This window comes from Accipiter gentilis, chromosome 25 (assembly GCF_929443795.1).
Source record: "Accipiter gentilis chromosome 25, bAccGen1.1, whole genome shotgun sequence".
NCBI classification, from domain to species: Eukaryota; Metazoa; Chordata; class Aves; order Accipitriformes; family Accipitridae; genus Astur; species Astur gentilis.
The window spans coordinates 6,506,813-6,530,203 of NC_064904.1; the positions used below are offsets into that span (position 1 = coordinate 6,506,813).

General features: G+C 43.6%; 2 protein-coding genes across 4 annotated transcripts in view; one reads left to right on the top strand and one right to left on the bottom strand.

Moving 5' to 3' along the window:
• PPP4R4 (protein phosphatase 4 regulatory subunit 4) overlaps positions 1–20,625 on the top strand; it is a 106,925-nt gene extending 86,300 nt beyond the window's left edge. For all 3 annotated transcript variants that reach the window (XM_049828774.1, XM_049828777.1, XM_049828775.1), the window contains one exon: positions 20,241–20,625. In XM_049828774.1, the coding sequence (XP_049684731.1) occupies positions 20,241–20,325 (85 nt within the window). In that variant the 3' untranslated portion in view covers positions 20,326–20,625. The remainder of the gene's footprint in view (positions 1–20,240) is intronic.
• Positions 15,309–20,114, bottom strand: LOC126050645 (alpha-1-antiproteinase 2-like). Its single transcript, XM_049828802.1, has 4 exons — positions 19,433–20,114; positions 18,163–18,433; positions 16,197–16,344; positions 15,309–15,554 (listed from the first exon to the last, which is right to left on the bottom strand). The coding sequence occupies exons 1-4, from the start codon at positions 20,079–20,081 to the stop codon at positions 15,360–15,362; spliced, it is 1,263 nt and encodes a 420-aa protein (XP_049684759.1). The 5' UTR covers positions 20,082–20,114; the 3' UTR covers positions 15,309–15,359.
• Positions 20,626–23,391: the final 2,766 nt, after the last annotated feature.

Here is a 23,391-nt window from a genome sequence, read left to right on the forward strand (position 1 = left end):
CAGAGTGATTTACTGCAAAATGGCACTTTTCCGCAGTTTAAGACAAAACCACGCCTGAGACCAGGACAAGCAAGGGCAGTACACGTGTATTGCTGCCCAGTTGCGTCTCTCCTGGGAGCTTGTGCCAGCACAGTGCTGAGGCTGGGCAATAGGCAACTGATCTGTCAGCGGTTGAGCTGAAGACCTTCTGTTCTCTAATAGGCAAGTGTTATTGGATGCATATACAACTCTGAAAAACTTGGCAGTGGTTATGTAGTCCAAGTTCTCACCAATCTGTTTGTCAAAGGCCCTGTGACTCTTGAGTACCTGGGGGTAGATACTGCAGAGGCAGGCTCAGCTGCTTGTTCCAAATATTCAGAGGATTTCTGTTATAAGCCCCTTTCAGCTTTTTACAGTTCTTTTTTGTGGGGCTGGCAACACCTCTGCTTCAGTGGCTGCTTTTCCTCTTACTTACTTTACCCCTCTGGTTTAGGAAGCCTTCAGCGATGGGAGCAACCAGTCATCTTAATATTTGGTTTGTTTCGGACTTAGGTTCCCTGTGCTAACTATGGTTCCTTCCAATTACAAGCTCCTTGATACACCGATAGTGGTTGCTTAGGTAATGCCTCTGTTTCACACGCCGTGCCCCATTTTAGCAATGTTTGTAACTTGACCACAGCTCACCTTCAGAGTGGGCTATGAGATATGATGGGCATGATTGCAGTACCAAGAGATCAGGTTCCAGGAAGGAAACTGGTGATTTAATTAAGTGTATCAGTACCAGGTTCCCAGTAAGACATTTTGTGGAACTGAGTTTCTTGCCTTGCTCAAACAAGGTAGTAACCAAATAGCTAAGTTTCACTCAAGGTCCTGCGAGCTTCTCTCCCCAGCTAGTGGCTACCTATTTGGTTTCTCAAGGGCAGACACACCTGTCTTGATGGAGCTAGTTAAGATCGGTCAGAAATACTGTGCAGGCTGGAGTCTGATAGGAAGAATTAAAGTAAAAAGTGTTAATTTAGGAAAATATTTGGGTTGGCTGTGGTCTAAACTCTTACTTGTTTCTTAGACTAAACAAAATACCAGTGTACCAGGAGTAGTGCAGGAGATAGATATGCACAAGGATCTGTATTTTTTCTGAAGTCTCACTATGAAATTACTCATAACATACAAACATGCTCTAACAGTTACAAAGAGGCTCTTACACAGTCTCTTGAACATACTTAGTTTGTCAACGAGATGATTCATCAAGGCTGCTGCTTCTCCCACTCAAAGAGTGCACATTATAATTGAAATGAGCAGGATGCAAACGCCCTGGTGGCTCCACACCTACACTGTTTATAAGCATGACCCTTTTCATAGTGAGCTAGGCCTATGCAATTATTTATACAGGAGGATTTCTGTAGCGAAAGCCTCTTTGGAAGGTGTGTATTCCTGCATCTCACCTGGGGTTACTGTACAAGATGGACAAAGCTGTAAAGCTGTAGTATTTCATAACATAGGGCTGAAGTATCTCATATTTTCAACTTCAGAGTCAAGTGCTGTCTAATTGTCCTTGAACAAACAAATAAAATTATAATCGTCTGTTAATAGCACATCTTACTGTGGAAGCTTTTATAGGGAATGCAAAAATGATGAAACACTGTGTGTCCAGAGAAGTACTATCAATTTTCAGTAACAGGTAAAACAATCATCCATGAGGCATGATGATAGTAGCACGAATCCTGCTTTATTCCAAGGGATGGAGTAAATGATGTTTTAAAGTCTCCCAGCCTTGTTTCCTATGATTCTCTGACTCACAGCAGGAACATTTTCATTCTCAATAATTTATTTGGCCTGTGCTTTTACTTACAAGAATTCAAGAGCTGCAGCAGTGGTGGTTGGTGTTGCCTAGTCCCTGTGGAGCCAGCAGGTGTCATCCGAACCTTTATTTCTCTGATGGGAAGGAGGATAATTTTGTGTATTTGGACATGTGCCCTTCTCTGTGCCTTTCTAAGTTTGCATCATGAGGCAGGACTTAAGCTGGCAGGAGACACAAACTTAAAAAACTGGCACAGGAAGATATTTCTGTTCTCCTGGGAGGGCATCTCAAATTTTCTCTAGTAGATGTGAAATGCAAATGCATTTCTGTTTTAAATTCCTGAAAAAAATAAACTCCAAAGGTAGGAATTGCAAAGTGTCTAAGAGATTGGTATGTCTAAGGGGAAAAAAAGCCTTACTACTGCATCTTCAAAGTGGCAGAAAATATTGACATCAATGACTTCTGATCACCTGAACTTGGAATATTATGTATTTTCCCACTATTCCTTATCTAAATTCCATGTTTACATGCACTGCACATGCGTCTCGTTATTGCTGTGATAATCAAGTTGAGTTCCAGACTATCTTTGACTGTCTGGCCTGAAGCAATTACCTGATGTAATGAAGAAATCTCTGCACTTTGGCCTCTGTAAAAGACAACCAAAACATGCCCTCCTGCACTTGTGAAATGGGCTGAGGCTTACTGAGTACCAAATGAGTGTAAGTTAGCGTTATCCACATTGCCCAGAGTGGCTGGCAAAGAGCTTTGCGTTGTGGGGTTGGGTTTTTTTTGTTTGGTTGGTTTTTTCACTTTAAACATGGATGTCAATACAGTAACCTGCTACAGGTCTGGTACTAGTTCTTATGGCTTGAGTGTGGGCTTCCTGCAGGCTGCATGTGGTGGGTGTTCAAAAGCAATTCTTCTTCCTAGAGAAAGTATGTATCTACCGAGCTGTGCTTTCACAAAGTATTTAAACAAGGGTTAGTTTTCATACAGGACTTGCTGTCTTTATTTAAACTGCTTCAGCGCTTTACCTGGTCTTCAATGAGACAAGTCAGTATCCGTATGCTTCTATTCATTTCTGCATGCTGGTCTTGGGATTCTTCAGATTTTTGAAGATGATATCTGAGTTTACCTGAAAATAATAAAACTAAAGTGGAGAAGCTAAGGCAGATAAACAAATCTTTAAGAAGACATGAACATTTTCTTCAAATACCATATGAAGCAGTCATATGGCAACAGCACATTTCTTGTGAGTTTGAGTTAAAAGGCTAATAAATTACATGTCGCTACATACAAGAGACATCCATAATGGTCAGTCTCAAATGTAAGGCTAGAGACATTGGATACTTGTGTCTATCACTCAATTATATATGTAATATTAATTTTCAAGAAACAGACATACTATACTAAAAATCCACTATTAGTTGAAAATTTGTAACTAATATTTCCATTGTTTCTTTCCCATAAGGAAAAACATTTAGTGAAATAATTAAATGGACAGCAACCCCTGTCTATGAGATGTGTGGGGACTCAGATATGGTTTCCTTTATGTTTCATAAGAACATCACATTTAATATGTGGGCAGTGCCAGATGTGAGGTGTTAATTATTCATTTCCTTGATTTAAGCACTAATGTCACTTAGCAACCTTACTCATCTTTGAAATGTAACTTTTTAAGGATGCACATACATTGCTAGTGAGAATAACATTTATATTAGAAAAATTATTTGGGAAATGGAGAAAATGCATGAATCTCACTCCTGATAGGAACCAGGTGAAAAGTTTATAGTTCTTTTGAGAGGTTTCCTTTAGACCATGGCAGCATTTGTTTGCTCTTCACAGTTCCTGATATTTTCTGGCTGAAGTGCCATCCAACTTTGCACCTGCAACTCAGTGAATTTTCAGCTTGGTTTTCTTAAGGAAATCCAGGTTATATTGTCTCTGTCTCTTGCCTTCTCTCCATTCTATTTTATATATTTTGAAAGTATGCTCTTTTTGCATCCAATCTGACAAACTGATAAAGGTCTGAAACATACCAAAGTCCTACAAATTTCATGAAGTTGAATGACCTGATCTAGGACAGAGACACTTTTACAGCCTGCACTGTGGGAGGAGCTGATAAGCTTGTCTTTGCTAGACATCAGAGAATCCACACCAGAGCAATTATGGAAACCAGGTTCTACTGACTCCGTAGGCCAGATAACTATTTATATATATTAAAAAAAAAAGTGCATAGGTTTGCTTTTGGATATTTGTTTTTATGCTGGTAAGTTAGGCCCATCAGTGTGTTGGAGGTAAATGAAACCTTGATATTCACTTGCTGGATAACAAAGAGTAGTTGTTAGAGGTATGTTCATGCTGAGCAGTTTTTATATAAGTATCCACACCTAGAGAGAGGGTGATAGGACAGCTGAAAGGAGGGGAGAAGAAAAGGAGGACAATCAAGGTAGCAGGAAACTGAGACTTTATTGAACAGTGCTCAGAAATAGTAACCATCTTTGGAGACGCTCAAAACCTGGCCCAAGATTCATCAATCCATGAAGTAAAACTGGCCGTTCAAGGTCTGTTACTTGGCTAGTGACAGCATTTTGCCATGTGGTTGGCACTGGCAATGCAGTCTCTTTGGACTCTGACTCACATGGAGTAGAAAGTTGTGTTCCCACAGGACACGGACCATGGACCAGCTAAAAGCACCTTTAGCGTCAGGGCCTCTGTGAAGATTCAGCTGTAGGTTAGTCTTGCTCTTCTGTGCTACAGCCATAAGCACAGTATCAGCACTGCTCTATATGCCTTTTCTTGGAATGATTCCTGGTCTCCTACAGCCAGGATTTTGTGCCAAATTGAAGCATTTAAAAGCCTGTAATACACTGTATTATATATTCCTTTAAAGAGAGTGGTGTCTCCAGCGTGGGAGCAGTCTTACTTCAGATACTTCCTGGGTCTGTGGCCAGATCAGAATAAGTCCCTGAACACACTGAAGACATCCATCTTACCTCCCAGAAGGCCTCATCTAGCATCCTCAGTTGTTGCTTCTTAGTCATTTTTGATCGAAAGCACCTATTTTGCTCCCTGCATAATGAAACAATTTTTGGATCCCACTGAAGTCACTCCATACTGAATGATAGTAACCTTGGTCAGCAGCTGATTATAGAATGAATGTGAGATTTCTGCATCATATAATTTGCCTTTGATGGAGGTATTCATTTTTCTTTTTGGCATTGTAATAAGCATGGAAGCATTTGCATTGACAGGAGGTTTAAATTACAATTCACCACCCATTCTTCTTCAGTGAGCAGTGGTGTCTTCAAGTTCCAGTCATTGTCCTTCTAAAGGACAGCCAGTCCTGTGGTCAGACTCCTTGTCAGCCAACATTTCTATTTAGCAGAAGGTAAAAGTAGGGTGAATATGGTATTTCAACTACATTTTATTGAGCAAGTGGCTATATTTAACAAGACTTTGCTCTCTCTGACCAACAAGAAAACAAGTGCTCTTGTGAACACCAGTGCAGTAATAGCATGAAACTGGGGACTCTGTATCAAGAGGGCGCTTTAGCATCGTGGTTCATGCACTTGACACCCAAACTCGTATCTTCAGCTTGACCTTAGTTATCTTATAGCTTAGGCACATCATATCCATAATACGCATTGGAAGATCTACGCTTGGACACAAGTATCTTCTGCAGTCCCTTTCTACAGTAAGAATATAGTCATTGGACCTACCTTGATACTTGTGGTAGGTCAGACTCAGTGATAATCCACCTTGCCTGTACTCCATACAGGTCGTACTGTGTAGGCAAATGTCTTTGCTTCTAACATGCTCCAGACATCAGGTCTTAATTCCTTCTTAGACTTGTATATGAGTAATGTGGACTGTATATGACGATGTGCTCAGATGGTCAGACTCCTGCTGCTGTGTACCAGATCGAATTGTTCTTCCCAGGTAATGTGTAACATGGTGGGCTACAGAAGAGGGACATCTGCTAGCAGACACATTGGAAGCACTAAAGAGAACATGAAAAATAGAGACCTGATGTTTTTCATCTGAAGAAAGAAAACTGTAAGGTACAGATCATCACAGTATTAAAAAGAGGAAAATTAAGTCTTTTCAGTGTGGGTATGTTAGTATGACCATTGTATCAGTAAAATTTAACAGAAGTAGGGCTGTCTACATGAGGAAATAATACAGTGGAACTGTGATGGGAAAATGTTACTAACTTAAATCTTTGTGTGGACTTTCATTCCAGCATAAGAGTGACTTCTTGGTTAAGCTTAAACTCTTTGCCAAGTGACAAATTTAAAAGGATGTCTTAGGCCAGAAAAAAAGTTTCTGTATAGAACATTCTCACTCTAGAACTACATTGCTTTAGCCTAATCCTTTAGATCATAGCAGAACCTTGTTCTTGTGTGCATACAATCTTCATGTGAAGGTGGAATTATTCATCAAATACAATTTTGGAAATCAGTGCAACTGTTTCTGCCTTTCTGACCAAAGTTCAACATGGGAAGACTTGCAAAACTCACAGCTTCCACTGCTAGCTAGCACCACAGGAGTAGATACATTGCCCACCCTGTGTCTGTGGGACTCCCATGCTTACTTGACTTACACAGCAGCTCTTACCCTAGCCGTGCCCAAACTGGCCATGGCGTGATGGGTTTTGAGTTCTCACTGCGAGCTGAGCCAGTGAGAGACACCCTGTGGGAGCAATTATACTGGTATGGCAGCTCGTGTTGCTCGGGCGAAGTGGCATAAACAGTCTCCGTATGAAGCAGTTGTACAATGGCATAACAGTATTACTTCACTGAGCAGGCTGTGGGTTTAACTGTCCTTGCACAGGCAAGGACCAATTTAGTAAATAATTATGCATATGCTGCAGTTCATGTTGGTAACAGCACATGTAGTTCAAGTAGATGTGATAGATGCAGGTGTTGAGGCCAGTCTGCAGCATGATACTGGAAGCCTGCAAGTAAACAAGCTCTAACAGATGAGGTTGCAAAAGCAAAAGTTGAAGCCAGCAGGCTGGAAATTTGGCCCTAAGCACTCATGAAAACTAAATGCCTTTTCTCTTTTTTAGTTCTGCTGAAAAGAAAAATAAGCCATGCAATGGAGTCTTTGCCCAGAGTTTTATCTCCTAGTTTAAAATCAAGCGAACAGGGCATGGGGTTGGAAGAAGTATGCAAAGTCAGCATGCTTGCTGCAATGCAAACATGAAGGTTATCTTAAATATACCCTGAGAGACTGGAAAACAGAGATATAAGCTAGCTTCTCATAGAATCTCCACTGTGCATTGAGTGTCTTAGCCACAGTATCCTATAGTCATTTGGTTTAACTATAACAGCGGCTAACACTTTTGTGACCCCAAACATACAACAAAAATGAGTGTATGTGCATGTGCATTTGTGTGTGAATGTATCTGTAGGAAAGAAATACAATGACACTGAACATAGCCAAATGCCAGGACATTGAGTAAATAGGTGCAGAGCTGGCAGGACCTGGGCTGTGTCCCTTTGCCCATTCGCCAGGGTTTGCTCAGCAATGGTTGCAAATCGCTGTCAGCCCAAGGGCCGATCTGGGGAAGGAAGCTGAGAAGAAAGCATGCCTCGGTGGAGCGCAGTCCACCCATGGGGGCCCTGCTGGCTTTATCAAGCAGCACCAGCACTGCTCAGCGGTGGGGGGAAGCAGGCAGGAGGGGGCAGAGTCTCAAGCCCCACCATTCCTTCTGTAATCTCAACAGTAATGCATTTGAGCTGGGGAGAACCCTCTGTTATAAGTGCTGTCATCACAGTCTCCCAGTAATCTCAAAAATGTCTGGATTTTGTGCTACCTTGTCGTACAGTCTTGGTCACTTCCCCGTCTGCATAGTGTGAGACTCGCCTCTTCTTGAAATGCTTAACGAGCCATTGAGATATGCCGTGTGTTGGTAAACGTTACCAGCATTGGTTACAGTATGATATGTGTGGTAAGCACAACTAAGCTGAAACAAAATGTACTGGCTGTCTTGAAGTGTCTGGTTTTGATTCTGCAATGATATGGTGATCCCATTTGTCAGACCCTAAAAATGTGCGGTTTGCTCGCATCAGGCTAAAGGGGACATTTGGAAGTTAGTATTTCTTCTGCAGGGGGGATTGTGCCTCCAAATGTGGCAGCAAGCACACACTCCTGACTTCAGACTTCCAGCTTCATGGAAGTCTGTCCTTTCCCCTGCCGTCCCTGTCTGTGCTAGCCGGGGAAGGGCAGCACAGGCAGGGGCACGGGGTAGATGACACCAGGGCTCTTGCATCACCGTCAGTGGCTCTCCACTTGGCAGTGAGGCTGGGAGCTGCAACCCCGTGGCTCCTTCCACCTGAGCTCAGCCCTCACCATAGGGATACCCCCAGTTTCCCAACACAAGTGGCCTCGCACATAGCCAGGCTCAGCCCCAGCACCGCCAGTCCTGGTGGCCATGGTCAGAAGCAGCCCGTGCTAACCTCCCGTGCTAACCAGGGTGGCTTTTCTGCAGCCGCCAGATTAAACACGCCCTTTGTTTCTTCAACTTTGCATTTGTATTTCACTAAAATCTGGACTCAATAGCAAGTTTTCCTTCTGTGACCAGAGGAAGCCAACTTCACAAAGAAAAATGCATCCAAGTTCTGCCTGTTTGGGAAGACAGCATGCTGAGTCAGGCAGGCTTCCCTGACCAATGCTGGTGGGCTACATGGGACAGCATTGCCCTCACCGCCCAGCGTGACAGGCTGAGCTCATTTCCACTGCAAAGCCACTCCAGAAGTGTATCCTTTCTCCACTACTGTATGAGGAGCTCAGGATGTATTTTGAGAATATATGACAAATAAATCCCTCTAGTATATAGTGCTAAAGCTTTTGTTAAAGTGTTGGATATTATACAAATATTAAGTCACACTAGACTTTTACCTGTGGCCAAACATGTTACGTTAGTTAAACAGTTATCTCCCTCACTTTGAAGCCAGCTATTGCAACACACTAGGTCGTCTGATAATCTCTCAGCTGCATCATTTAGCAGGCAAATAGCTTCTCTGTGTAAAAAAACATAGCAAACCCAGGGATATAAAATAGTGGATCGAACTAGATCAAGCTGTAACACAAGTGCTTCAAATTCATATGCTCAGATTGCCTGGAGAGCGATCACAAACACAACCAGATTCTCACACTGGTCTCCTACAACCAATAACCCGCACAACCACGTTTCCATCTGGCCTGCAACAAGCTGTCCTTAAAAATGCTGGCTGTCATCAGTGCCGCAACACCAACAAAACTGTATGTTTCAACATCAGTTCTGGCTAGAGGCTGGGCACTCTGGGAGCAGTGATTTTGACACACGTGAATGAGCACACAGGGATTTTTCCACAGTAACTTCTGTGTAGCTGTCACAGAAGAACAGCCACAGTCATTCACAGCTGGGAAGATTTGTTTTTAAATAGTTTTTCCGTGTAACAGTGAAGAAAGCAACCTACTAGAATTTTTAGCTGTGATTTCACCTTGTCAGTGAGTAGAGGCATGCTGATGCCTTCAACTAATCTGTAGCTGACTGGCTCAGTTACTGAAGATAAGACAGAATAAATAATGATGAAATCTTACTTCTTATGGGTATCCAAGTAAAAAAGAAAAAGGTGGTTTTGGTCAAGTTGCTAAATATCTAGTGACTGAATAACAGAGTATCAGTATATCAGATAAGATAAGGAGGCAAAGGAAAAGGAGTCATACTGATGCCTGTTGTATTGCCTTCCTTGGTTTCCAGACTAAGGAAGCAGTTTGAACTGCTGTCCATGGGGCAGGTCTCCTCTGACCACCTCAACAGAGTGGAGGGGAGCCTCTTAGCCCCAGAGTGGTCACCCAGAAGGTCCCTGGGCTGGGGGTGACAGCCTCCTGCCTGGGGGTGTCCCCTTGCACCCAGAGGGAGTGGGGGCTGTCAGGGTCTCCTCTCTGCAGCCGCCCAGATCTTGTCCCTCCGTGATGTGGCCAGCCCTATGCCAGCCTTCCACTGGTCTTGCTGCCCAGCTGTGGGGAACAGCTGGAAGTCCTGTGGTCTGCCACGTGGCAGGGGGCTTGATGGGAGGGCAGGCCAGGCAAAGGTCCTTGGGGGAGGATGGGGACCTGGCTGGCACCCAGGGCTGTCTCTTTGCCTTGAATCCCTCTTCCTCCTCCTGCATCAACTTTTGCCTTTTTTCTCATATTGGTCCACAAGGTTTTAAGCGCTCAGCAGCTGGTAGAGCTCACTGACTGACTGCAAAAGGGTGTTTGGGGGGGGGGGGGGGGGGGGGGGATGTTTTCCTTCCAAACCATCAGTTCTTTGTGTGCCATCGCCTAGGCACTGGGAGAAGGGACCTCTGGGACACTGGTATCACTCTGTGAAGCTGATCCTGTGCTAAAACACTGCCTTTTGGCTAAACCCATGATGTACTCCTGCTCCAAATACCACAAAAGCTCGCATCCAGGGCAGCTTTACCACTCCCTTGCTGGACCCGATGTGGCCACATGTGAGCCTCTTGCATATTTCATGGGCTTCTGCTGCCCCTCCCTTCTCAGTAACCTCCAGGATCATCCTCCCATGGCTGGGGCACTGTGTGCACCACGTTCTCTGCTTCCCCGTGGGTGCTGGCATCCTCTGACTCACTGCTGGAAGGGGGATTTTGGTGCTGCAGCCTCTGTGCACCCTGGGGCTGCTCACCCGCTGCCGCCTTCTTTTGCCAAAGACAGGGGTTGGACAGGTCTTGGTGTCACTGATACTTCATTGCAAGTGGTATGTCAGCTCTTGAGGTGTCGCTTGGCAGAGGGAAGAGAAGCTGTAGACAGTTGTAGGGTATCAGGTGCTAGTGCCTCCGTGTTGAAAGCTCCCATTTCCGCAGCCCTGGGGTCTTGCTCAGCATCTCTGACATCCTGCAGTAATTACAAAGATAGAGAGCAGGTGAGGTATTAGTCATGGTTGTTCACATCTGTGGTCTGCAACAGCCCCCACCTTGAGTCTCAGTCAGGGGAAGCACTATGTTTTCTGGCAGCACTGTCTCTTCTTGAAAGGCCGGGACTCTGGTCATGCTCCTCCTCCAGATCCACTCATTTCAGAGATTACCTTGCACTATATGGGGTATTTTCATGTTGCATATAGGAAGCAAGAAAGCAATAGGGCTCTTCTGTCCTTTGGCAGGGGATTCACTTGCTGATATTACCGATTTTTTTTGCACACAAGTAACAGAGTAGGTGGCTTGAATTCCCACCAATTTCTTATACTCAAAATCCTGTTATGGTGAAAAAAAAGACCATGCCTTGTATGCAAAGATGAGAATTTTTCAGTAGTATATTTAAAATCTGAACAGTCTTACCCAAGAATTATAAGTCTGTTTACAATACTGAGACTTCCAGTTCAGATTATGTATAGTTAAAATAAATACACACAAACTTTTATGATCTTTCCCCATTCTCTGGTGTTATGCTCACCCTTTCTCTGCCCCACTGGTTTCGTTGGTCGATGGCTTCAGCCCTAAGGGAAGGGGACTGCAGGACGGCCGCATCCCGCATCCTTGCTAGGAGGAGTACGAGGGTGGTGGGTGCAACCTCTGTGCTTTGGGGTCTGCTTGGGGTCATTTTTATACATTTGCTCGCATGCTCTACCCCTTGCTCTTCCTTCATTGGTTCACAGGTCTACATTACACCAGAGTTTACTACCTGTGCTGTGTTTTACATACACTGGGTACTCACTCTCTGTTCTCCTAGTTATGCCCCAAACTGGATTTACCCGGCTCCCAAGGCTGCAATCCTTTGATGGTCTGTAACTGAACACTGCTGAGCTGTTTATAGCCCTGAGGCCTCCAGTATCATCCTGTGCCTATACTCTCAATTCCCCTGCTATTGTCCTGCCATGCCTGTACTCCCTCATTTTTCATTTTCATTTTAGGTCCATAGACACTTCACTCTATGCAGAATACTTGGTCTTAATATCTCCTAGTCACAGAAATAGCTACATTTGTAACAATATGCAAATGTTCTACCATACAATCATATAAAGCTGGATAGTTACTGTCACAAACAAGGAAGCTAAAACAAAACACCAGGCAGGCCAGGACAAGTCCAAGCAAAGCCTGACAAGTGCAAAGACCCGAGGCCTGTGCTGTTAGTTTAACACAAAGCAGGTAGCTGTGTTAAAAGGAACAGAACTGGTGTATTTGCAAGGCTAAATGTTATGCTGAGCCATGTCTTTCTTCATGCTGAGCAAGAGCTATCAGATTATAACTGTCTGAAGTGTAAATGGGGATTTTCTCCCTTGACTCCTCTTCGCAGGGGGGCTGAAGGATGTGGGGTGGGAAGCGAGAGGAGTTTTGGTTCCCTTCCTCCAGGTACAGCCTTGGACGATGGTGAGAAAAGAGCAAAACATACCCCAAACGTCTCCTTCCAGAGCAGCGTGTGAGCTGGGGAGGCTGTTGCAGTCTTGGGACGTGGTACCTGGAGCACTTGAAGGCTGTCGGGCTACAGCTGATGGCGTGGCCCTGGTGCAGTCAATGAAACGGGGCTTTCCACCTGGCCAGGGGACAACCAGGTCACCCCAACCTGGGATCACCGCAAGCGCAGCTGTGAGTCCCATCCCCACGCTCATTAGCTGCGTCAACGGCTAATGAACCTGGTCATTAATTGCTCCCGAGACGTGCCTCTGGCTCGTTTGTATCCACACATTGCCCATTCCACCGAATGGGAGTAGCTCAGTGGCCCGAAGCCCTGCCTTTCTGCCCAGCCTTCCCCGCTCTGCTGTGAGTGCCCTTGAGGTGGTCTGCAGGAGGCAAGGAGTCCCGTTGCCCTCCCGCCCTCCATTTCTTGGGAAGGAGGAGGGCAGGACCTGCCGGTGGGGCGGGTGCTACAGCTGAGCTGGCAGCGTCCACCTCCCGCATGAACAAACGGCACCGGCGGGTGGGAGGGATAAAATGTTAGTCTGCAGGAGGAAGAGTGGGAGGCTGTGAAAAAGATCTGGTGCGGAGAGGAAACGCGAAGAGCGAGCATAATAGGGAAAATCTGTTTGGTGTTGCTTGCGGCGACGGGAGCAGGATTAGGAGAGTGGGACTTGGTGGATGGGGGGGAGAGATGAGAACGGGCCACATAACAAATGGTGCAGCGCAGCACGGACGTAGGCAGGGAGCAAGCTGTCTGCTGCTCTTTTGTGCTAAGTGTGGTGCCTGCGTCTTCTTCAACACTGTCTCTGGCAAATCCTGCAGTGGAAAATCACAGCACGATGTCAATACACCAGGAGCTGTTGCCTGATGAAGCAAGTCTGGCAGACGGCTGCCGGACGCCGATCTTGACATTGGCAGGAAATCCTGTGAGAACAGCAGACACCCCTCATCGCCACCGCTCTGTCTTCCCATGGCCAGCACAGACGTACCACGTCACTCACCGTCCCTGCAACCTCTCCAACACATTTTACAAACGCAGAGAGATCATGTAGGAGATGCAGCGAGAGGAGAAGCACAAGCTGTGGAGTGCCAGTTCTGCGTGGCAGCATGCCTGCCCCTGCACCTCCCTCCTGCAGCCCTGTGGGCTCATTTTACTGGAATATGGGAGGAAAACAGAATTCCCGCATCCTGCTTCTGAAGGGAGCATGTGTCTGTGAGAGCACCAAGATACCGAGGGTAGGAAAGAAAGGAGTCCCCTTCCCAAAATACAGATTAACAGCCTGCAAAAGCTGATTTAGCTGATGTGAGGGATTCTCTTGATCTTCAAATCTCTCTCAGAACCACATGGGGACAACTTTCCTCCTACTGTGCTGTATTTCTATGTATAAGTCTCCATCCACTCCAAAATGGTTTACAAGGGAGCGAGCAATATTTAGTCTTGCAGCTGCCACAGGTATCTGTGCATCTGGGACCTCTGTTTCTTCTGCATTTCTTGCTGTAAACTGAGGATCACTCTACTAAAATCAATTATGTCAGTGTTTCAACGGGTGCAAATTGGCGCGACTCTAGGGAATTCAATGCATAGCTAAGGATCTGTCTTTGAGCTTTCTCATCCCTGAAGGTTTTACTGTTGCTTTGCTGAATGCCTGTTCTTTAACAGAAGTTAACAATAGGGGTGATAACGGCTAAGGCTGTCCCTATGAATGCTGCACTGTGCAGTCGTATTTCAGGAAGACAAGAAACCTGCACAGTCAGATAGGGTGCCTTATAAATTATTGCTGTGTGGATGTCAGGCCACAAAGCCACACAAAGAGATGGAGGTAAGTGCAGGAAGGAGCCAGGAAAATGATGTAGTGCACATGTATCTCTTTCACTGGGAGTCCTGCCATCGATGCGAGTTGATCATACACTTGTCTATACAGAGAATGTCTACTCAAAAAATGCTGTCAAGCACCATGTATGACAGCTAATAGGAGCTTTTTACCAGGAACACAGAGCAGAAAGGGGGCTTTCCTTTTGACTGTGAAAGGGGAGACCGTGCTTTGCACCAGACTGACAAAATTACATTTGCTTTTAATTTCACAGAGGGCACAAAAGACCTTGCTGAGGCTGTGTTAGCTTCCCAAGCCATTTGACTGCTCCCAACTTGATTCCTGATGCCATGACACCATTTCATCTCCTTCCAAAACACACAACTGTAGGGAAGAAAGGGGCAACTGTGCTCTTTCTGGTACCTGTTGCCAAGGCAGTTCTATTGAAAGCAGTTACTGGCCAGTCCTCCAGCTGTCCTACCTGGGTGCCTGCCGCCACTCCCTAGGTCAGGCGATCTGCTTATTGGGTGCTCCCTACCTACTTTTTTGGCCATAAAAGGACAGCACTTGAAATAGCTACAATTTTCTAGACCTTCATTATAAGTTTTCCACAAATCTCAGCTGACAGTATGCTTGTGTAATTGCCATCCAAATACCTCACCTGCCCATCCAGCTACATCCTCCTTCTGACCACTGATGGATATATGTGTGAGGAGTCAGCTACTCGCACGGGCTATCTAAGTCCGTCGAATTGGCAATACATGGTTGAAAGTCTTCAGGTTCAAGAGCAGATTTGATCCTCCTGCCCTGTTTTGAGCTGCAAGAAACTCAGGAAGATTTGCTGCTAGATTAATCTTGAAAATGGTAAAAGGTTTCTGGTAGATAAAAGGTTCTATGTTGAAGACAGCTTTTCACATTCCCAGTGCTGCCTCCATTAGAAGCTTCAGTTTTCCGCGACCCTGCATTGTTGATCCAACTCTTCCCATCTCTTGTTTACTTACTTATGGTAAATTACAACTACTTCTGCTTTGTTTGCAAAAGCGTTAATCATTTTATCTGCTATTCTGGCTGACAACTACGTATTAAGCAGGAGTCTTCCATTGTAATACAAATGTCTCTCTCTGAATGCTGGCAAATCTTAGGTCTTTCCTTGGCTTTCAGTCAAGTAAAAAAAGGCATTCTTTGCTAGCTGAATTTAAAACATTTTCTTTGCTTCCTCTTAAGCAAGTGTCATGGTCAATACCAACAGTTTTTGATAATGGCATGGAATGAAAACTTTTGCTAAAAAAGAACCATATACTAAGCTGGTACAAATGGAAATAAATCACGTCATGCAGTTTCACATCTTTAATCAGTAATAGCAAGCAGAATTCATATGCCAATTCAGCTAGTGATAGTCGGGTTAACTATTTTTCCTATGAAGAGTGTACTGTTTGTATCTCTATCAAAAATCAGCATGAGGAAGGGATGGTTGAATTCAATGGTTGGAGGAAGCGACAATGTCAGTATTTCAGCAGCAGTTGCTGCTGCTGCCTCAGTACCTCTCTCATCAACATCCAGAGCAGCTTTATGTACAACCTAGGAAGAAAGAAAACAGACAGTCATTCTGGGCAGACAACAGTCACCTGAGAGATGAATCAGACCCATTTTAAAGCAGCCCTGCTTTGGAGGATCCACTGAGAAGTGAGTAGAGGCAGCAGAGATGTGAGTTGTGGTGTTGTAGTCATGGATGCTTTAAATGAGGACCAGGACAGAGCTACAGAAATCTCCTAAAAAAAAAAAAAAAAAAGTCCCATACTATTTTTCCTCTGTCCCAAAGATTGGATGAAGGATGGAGGGTCCACTTGTAAGAGTTTGTCTGCATCTCTGAAACTCAGTCTCCAGAGTGGGAGGACAGGCTGTGGTGTGCTCAGGACCATTAGCATCTCTCCTCAAGGAGCCGGGGGTTGATGTTCCTCTCATGCTCCAGATACTGCCCAAGAAATCTTGGCTGATACCAGTCTTGGAAAAAACAGATGTGCAGCAAACTAATCTGATTTCCACTGTCACCAAGGGCCAAACTCCTGTTGTAAGCTTGCAGGCTGAGGCCAGAGTGAGCCCAGCTGCAGGCAAGCTGGGAAGCTAGGAGCTATGTTTAGCTGCTGTTTCTGGTTGGTACTACAGAGGGGTTTTCCTGCATGTTCATGAAAGAAAGGAGAGGGCCAATAGCCATGGACTTACTTTGGAAACCTTCAGATCTGGGGTGCCAGTGATGCCAGAGAGATCTGCCTGGTCAGTGAACACATCCACAATTCCCATCTTGCTAAGGGTGTTCATTATTTCATAGCTCCCAGAAATAGAAAATTTGGGCAAGTAGAGGCTCAGCAGGCTGTTAGGTAGAAGAGAAACACAGAAGGTGGTGAGAAGGATTTTTCACTGAGGTAACTGAGGGTGAGAAAGCTATGTAATTCTCATGAGTGTCAAACCCCAGGGGGCTTGACCCTGAGTGTACAACGAGCACTAATTCAATTGCTGGTGCTTCTCATTGTAATACAGGCACTGTCATTCTTCTTCATCATCGTCATCGTCATCATCATCAATATGTGTCTGGTGTTTTGCTTCAGCAAATATGAGAGCACTCTGCAAAGGAGGACGGTAATGAGAGCCCCTCTTTACAGCCAGAGAAGATGAGGTGCGGAGGTGACAGCCCACGTTGCTCAAGCAGGTGGAGACCTGAAGTGGGGCACAGACAGAGTCTACATGGGGATAACTGTGGCAAACCCCAGCACTTTAAAGCAAAGCAGTGTTCTTGGCATAACTGTGGCATTTGGCATGGCTCCAGGGAAGGTCTGTGCCCTGTTGCCTGCACCTTTGGACAACCTATCCTTTAACTGTCTTCCTCCCCTGGGCTGGCCATGATCAAGTTCACCTTTGACTGTGAGCTATCTGTAGGCAGTTCCCGCTTAGTATGCTTTCTGTTGGATTTCTCTTCATGCACCGTCTAGGGATCCTCAGAGCCTCCAAGTCACCTACTGCAGTGATTACCCTTTAGGTACCTCAAGTCTTTTGCTGTCTCCCCTGAGGACAGCTTGGGTTGAATAGCAAAACAGATGGGATCCAAACCCCACTGCTGTAGCCTTTATGTGATACTGCCTAGTGCACTAGAAGATGATGGGACCAAGTGTATTAGCACTGGCATCAACATAATAGTAGAACAGAAATTGCCGTTTGGTTTTCACAGCCTCTCCCATGAAGAACTTATTCTGATGTTGATCCTGAAGGAACTTGCACCAAGAAGTCATTTAGACAAGGCTTTTCCTGATTTTGCAGCTGAGAATTATACATTTTTATTTTTCGTATTTGAGGTATCACATTATTAGCTCATATCCAATTTGCCACTCATTATGTTTTTATTAACTGTGCTGGCATTTCTATAATGATGCACCAAGAATCATGGGTGTGAACTGCACAGCCTTATTAGTTCTGAATCAGGGCAGAGCTTGGTAAATTAGGCACGTATTAACTTGGTATTACTCATCTACGGGTGCTAAGATCTCTTCCCTCCCAGACAAACAAGGTTGTAAAACGCGTTAGCTGATGTTAGTGTCAATGGTAGGAGCTAACAGAACCTCATTAGATTTTTATAGTTTCAAAACAAAAATGCCAGAAAATCAGGACACCCACAATTAATCACTAGCCTGTTCTAACAATCACTGAGTGCTGGACTGGTTCTTGTAAGGAAGATATTTGTGTAGAACATATTACGTATGTATGCATTACTACAAACTGTTTAAGTTATGGTTTATTTAAGGTTTAGACATATGTCTGAGTCATGGTGCGTCAGTGACATATGAGAGGTAAAACACATTAGCTGAAACCTCAGTATAGGAGGTTCGCCTTAGAATTGCCACCTTCCCATTCAGTCAATGGACTGTTTTAGAAACGCCAGTCTAGGCTTGCCATTCAGGGCTCCTGGGAGCCCATCAGGATGGTCTCCACTCTCGTGGGGGGAGCAGCAAGTCACTCAGGCATCAACAAGAGAGCAGTAAAATACCAATCAGCTGCAAGATTTTTACAGCTAGGGCGCATAAACCAAAAATAACCCACTCAGTTCCCAGAATCAGCAAGTTCATAGTGTTTGCATTCCCCAAAAAAGAAAAAAGACTATAAATCCAAGTGCTGCTGCAGCTGACTGGCAGAAGATTACCTCTGGAACAGATGGTCTGACCATTTCCGGACGGTTTCCTTGACCAGAGCTTGCTCTAACTGCTTCATTTTCCCTTTTGGTGGCAGAACCAGAAATGCAGTAGCACTCCCATTATAATGAAGCCGTACCACAGTGCATGACAGCTCTTCATCAAAATAGAAGTCAAATCTGCCCGTCTGGTGCATCATAGGGACCTTCACAGTGGTTTCAGCATCCACAAAGAACTCCCTTTCTTCGGTATGCTCTGGTTTAAAAGGCTTTTCCCAGTTGCCTGATACAGAGAAGGAGAATGCAACTGAATATCCCATGTCCCATCCCATCATAAATTGAATTTTATATAACTAGTAATAATATTCACCTATTCCTCCATTTGTTAAATTCAGAATTTTCAAACATAACATTTTAAAATGTGTATCACAGTAAGGCAAGAATCTTTTACCTGGTCAAAAGAGTGCATCTGATTCCAATTTCACTTTATTTTTCAGATGCTGGTAATGAACTAATTAGGCATTTTCTTTGTGCCTACCACTACTTTTCTGTTCAGGTCATCTACGTGGCCTTTCTGTAAGTTGTCGTTTAAGGGCTTTCCTGACATCATCTGTGTACTCCTATACTGTCTGTATTTCATGTCTATTGACTTTAATCATAAGCCTCAATTTGTAGATAAAATTAACGTAGGATCTCATATCTGAGTGCTGTTATGTCAGGCTTAAGAGCCCATCATCTAACCCACATCAGAAATGCACTGTGTTTCCACTTTGTTCCTTAAAATGTCCTCCCCTGTTCATCACTAGCTTCTTCCGTATATAAATATGTTAGTGTGGATACATAAAGGACCCCAATAGGAAAAAAAAAAAGGAAAATTTAGTAAATTAGGCCATTGAATCATGCATACTTTTAAAGACAGGCATTAAAAGGATTAGGTCATGCATGCGTCTCAGCGCCTTCACTGAAAATTAGAAGAACACAGAGCAATCGGATTTATGGCTAAACCCACGAAAGCAAGCTCAGGCTGCATGAGAGGCTGTGGCTTGGAGCAGAGCTCCCACGGCTACCACAAAGAGAACGAAGCCTGTGTGGTGCCCGACTGCCTCCCCATGCTGAGCAGGGTCTTACCACCTCTCCACCACCTCCAGTGTGCCATTAGGGGCTCTTCTGGCCCCGTAAAGAGCATTTGAATTTTCCTCCAGAGCAACTTCCAAATGTAGTATCTGACATTAGATCCACTGATAAGAATGAATAACGTGAATGCGAATCCTAGAGGACTTACCTTTAAAGAAAACAAAACTAGCCAGAAGCATTACAGTCTGTGGATCCATGTCCTTGACCAAATCAGTAATTTTCCCATGTGTTTTCCTCTCTATATAATCATTGATCTGCTTCTCAGCCTCTGTGGGATTGTAAAAGTCAGTGCTGAAAGCCTCCAGCTGATACAGAACTTTGGCATCATCTAAAAACTTTTTTAATGGTTTCAGCTTCTCTGTTAGAAAGATGGCATTCCCCATGTTAAGCTGGACCCCGCTCTCAGGATGGCTCAGCATGTGGATGAGGTTGTGGAAGCCTTCATGTATCTCTTTCTCCTGAATCTCTGTAAGGTTGAAGGCGAGTCCTTCCAAGATCTGAGTCTGAGTGGTTGATCTAGCCCCTAAGGCCAGCATTGCAAATGCAGTGGAGATGCTTACAGGAGAGAAGAAAATGTTCTTATTAGGTGCCTCCAGTGTAACCTCTTTAAAAAATTGAAATGCAAAGTCAGCATTGTTTGGCACTAGTTTAAGGCAAGCAATTGCTTCAACTCTGTGATGCATGTGGTGTTTAGGTTCATCTGGATCATGTCCATTGTGGTGGTTGGGTGGGAGCTGACCATGGGCAACAGCATGAAGCCCAGCCAGTAGCAAACTCATGTAGAATGTGGTCTTCATCTTGTATTAAAAACCTATGGAAAAAAGGAGAAGCTGTTACTAAGGTGAAGTAGAAATAGTTATTCTGTCATTCCCACTGAATAAGAAATCTTGTCTCTTTCTTCTGTCCTCAGTATCCATGTTCTCCAACTCTTGCCAGACTTTTTTTTATTTTCCCAGACCTCCTGGCAAGCCTCCCCACAACTGTTTCTGCCACCCTCACCCTAAATACCTGCAAAGGCAAAATTCATCATGGATTAGCTGAATACACAGCACCCTCATCAGGCCAGAGAATGGAGCATATTCTATCAGGAAACACACCATGGCTAATCACTGGAGGACTGTGATACCACTGTGCTTTTGACACTAATGGTCTAAGATAATTCCTGGAAAGCGCATCATAGAAGTCTGGATGTTTTGTGAGTAAAGGTGGAAAGAGGAAATTCATGCAAGTGGGCAGCCATCAGTAGCTACATACAAACAGAATTTGAGCAAACAGGCATGAAGGAGATCTTTAAATAACTTTTGGTCAGATTGATAAGGCACCCTATTTCAAGAGAGGACTAATGGCGGCAGCTGTTTTTCAGTAGCAAACTGAATATAAAGCCCTATGTCTCTAAGGAATAGGTGCTCTTTCTTTCTGAATAAAAATGATGTAATTCTTTGAATAAGAACCTGAAGTAATGTGTTGTCTCTTAACAGACAAACCAAACCATTGGAGTGGGTTCATTTTCAGCACAGCAGATGGAGTCAATGTCATTAACAAAAACAAGGCCTTCTTTTTATCAGATGCTCTGCTGGTCAAAGGGAGATAACATTTATCAACCAGTTTCGCTTGGCTGTGGTAGCTACATTCCTTTGCAATGCTGACACCTGCACTGTATAAGCTCTTACAAAGGGACCTTGGAAATATGGATATGAATGTCCCAGTGGGCCTCATTTCTGAGGGGGAATCCAGGGCAAGGAAATGGTGAGAGAGTTGCAAAGTATTTGGGAAGGTAACAAGCCAGATTTGCTAAAACCTGTGCAGGGAGAGACACATTAAACCAATTGCACCTTTCTGCTCTGGCGTGATTCAGCTTGAGAGACTGTCATCAGAAAGTGCTATGCTCACACTTCTGCTTTCTCTGTAACATCAGAGGGAGCGATTTGTATTAGTAGTTGAATATCCAGTTACAGTTAGAACTGTGTAAGAACAAAAAAAAACATTTTTGAGCTATAATCAAATATTCAAACATTTACGTGTTTGATATAAGTATTTCTAAAAAGCAGGCCTATTTGCAAAAACACCTACTGTGTTACTGACAAATGGAAGATCTATAAGGGTTCTTGGTAACTACATTTTCAATTACTGTGCACAGTAGTTTTAAATTATAGTTTGCCTTCCTCTGATTTTGACATTGAAATAATACTTCTCAATATATCTAGCTACTTGTAACTCAATGTAATAGCTCTGGTTCTGAACGTGTAAAACTGCTATCAGTGAGCCAATGTATTTGTTAGACTTTGAAAAGAAATCAACTCCCAGACAAAAGCATCAGAGCTAAGCCTAATCTATTTCCACATATCCAGCAGGCTGATTCAGAAGCTGCCTCTGGATAAATTATTCACTGTGAACTATTTACTCAGCTGTAGTCATAATTTATTAAGAATAACATGAATACCAAAGAATGAAACATTTCATTTTAAACATAAATCACCACAGGTTCCCAATTTTATCACATTTAATATTTATTACAAAACACAGAAGATAGCTGGAATTTTCTATATACACATTGAACTGCCAATTTCTATTTATTTTGAATGAAAAGTAGACCTGGAATTTAACTGACCTGGCCTCAAAATTATGGCTAATGGATGTAGCATGGTTTTGCTGTAAAGGTTCTGTAAAATATTGGTTACAGTTTTCTGAAGGTTTTTTTCCTATCCTGATATTTTTGCTCTATGTAGTTATGACATGTTTGCATTTTGTGGTTAATTTATGTACTTTCATGGAATTCATTTCATTTTATTACAGCTCTGATTTCACAGATAATTAAATACAATCTCAATCTGAATCATCCATCTCTTACTCAGTACTGTCCAATCACAAACAGTCAAGTCTCATGAGTCAGCCCTCACAAAAATCTTGATGATGGTTGATTTTAAAATCATAAGATTATAAAAGACCAAGCAGCTGCAGTTTGTAGAGGCCTTTTTTGTTGTTTAAGTCTTGAAGATACAAGTGGCCCACTCTATTAGGCCCTTCTTTGAAACTTAAAGGTACTTCTATAATAGGATTGGCATCCTGTAAGCCTTTAGAATATGATTGTGGATTGTTACTTCATACTTGATATTTACTATTCCATTTGATATTATTGTGGCTTCTAGGTTAGCAAGTGATCAGCCAGTGATAAATTTACAATAGAGACCCTTTCAGTAGGAAGCAGAAGATGCAGATTCTCCTGTGGTCTTAATGATTGAGGGATTTTTCAACAAAGCATACTTGCTAACAATTTATTAAAAAGCAAAGAGCTGAGAATCTGTGCTAAAAAGCCGTTAGGGAATTCCCTGAGGGAGCTAATTTTCCAGGAAGCTTCCTATCTTAAGACCTTTACTCATATAATCTCCAGAAAAAAAACAGTTTCTCCATAAACATGGAGAAGTGAAAAGCTCTTCAATTCTAACTCCAAATCTATACTGACTTGTTGAATAGCCTGGAAGGAAACCTGTTTACCTCTCTGCCTCTTTTCTTCTCTTTGTCTGTGTTACACAATGACAATACATTTGTGGCATTCAAGAAAAGGTTGCTTCCATGAAGAGCTTTCAGTCAAACCAGACAATGGCACAAGAAAATGCCAACACCTGGAGGATAGTGTTCCTTTAAGCAATTTATCTGTAATAGACTTGCTGATAACAATTGTTGAATGTTACCTCTTCCCTATCACACAATCTTCCCTACCATGCAATCCAGAATGGCAGTACTTATTTGGGGCAGTATATCCTAGAAAGAAAATGGAGAAAACTGGGATTAGCTGAAGTTACGCTAGAATAATTCCACCTGGAAGTGAGCTGGACTAAGTTTTCTGACTGACAGAACCTGCTTCTTTGTGGATATAGCTAATTTGTTCACTGTAGGGCTGATTTTTATCTGTGATTTGGAGAGACAATTCTGAAGACAATTTTCAGCCTTTGGAGTGCCATGTAATAGTCTAGGAGATGAATATTCGTCCCATGCTACTCCTGTAAGGGGTCTTCACCGATAATCTCATTTCAGACAACATGAAAATTTGCACTGCTCAAAAACATATGCAGGCAGCAATAGAAAAGCTGTTTGCTCACCAGATGGTGC

Coding starts and splice junctions, on each gene's coding strand:
- LOC126050645 (XM_049828802.1), bottom strand. CDS start 20,081: ATGAAGACCACATTCTACATGAGTTTGCTACTGGCTGGGCTTCATGCT. Junction 18,434..19,432: donor TAGTTTTGTTTTCTTTAAAG/GTAAGTCCTCTA, acceptor TCTCTGTATCAG/GCAACTGGGAAAAGCCTTTT. Junction 15,555..16,196: donor CAGATCTGAAGGTTTCCAAA/GTAAGTCCATGG, acceptor CTTTCTTCCTAG/GTTGTACATAAAGCTGCTCT.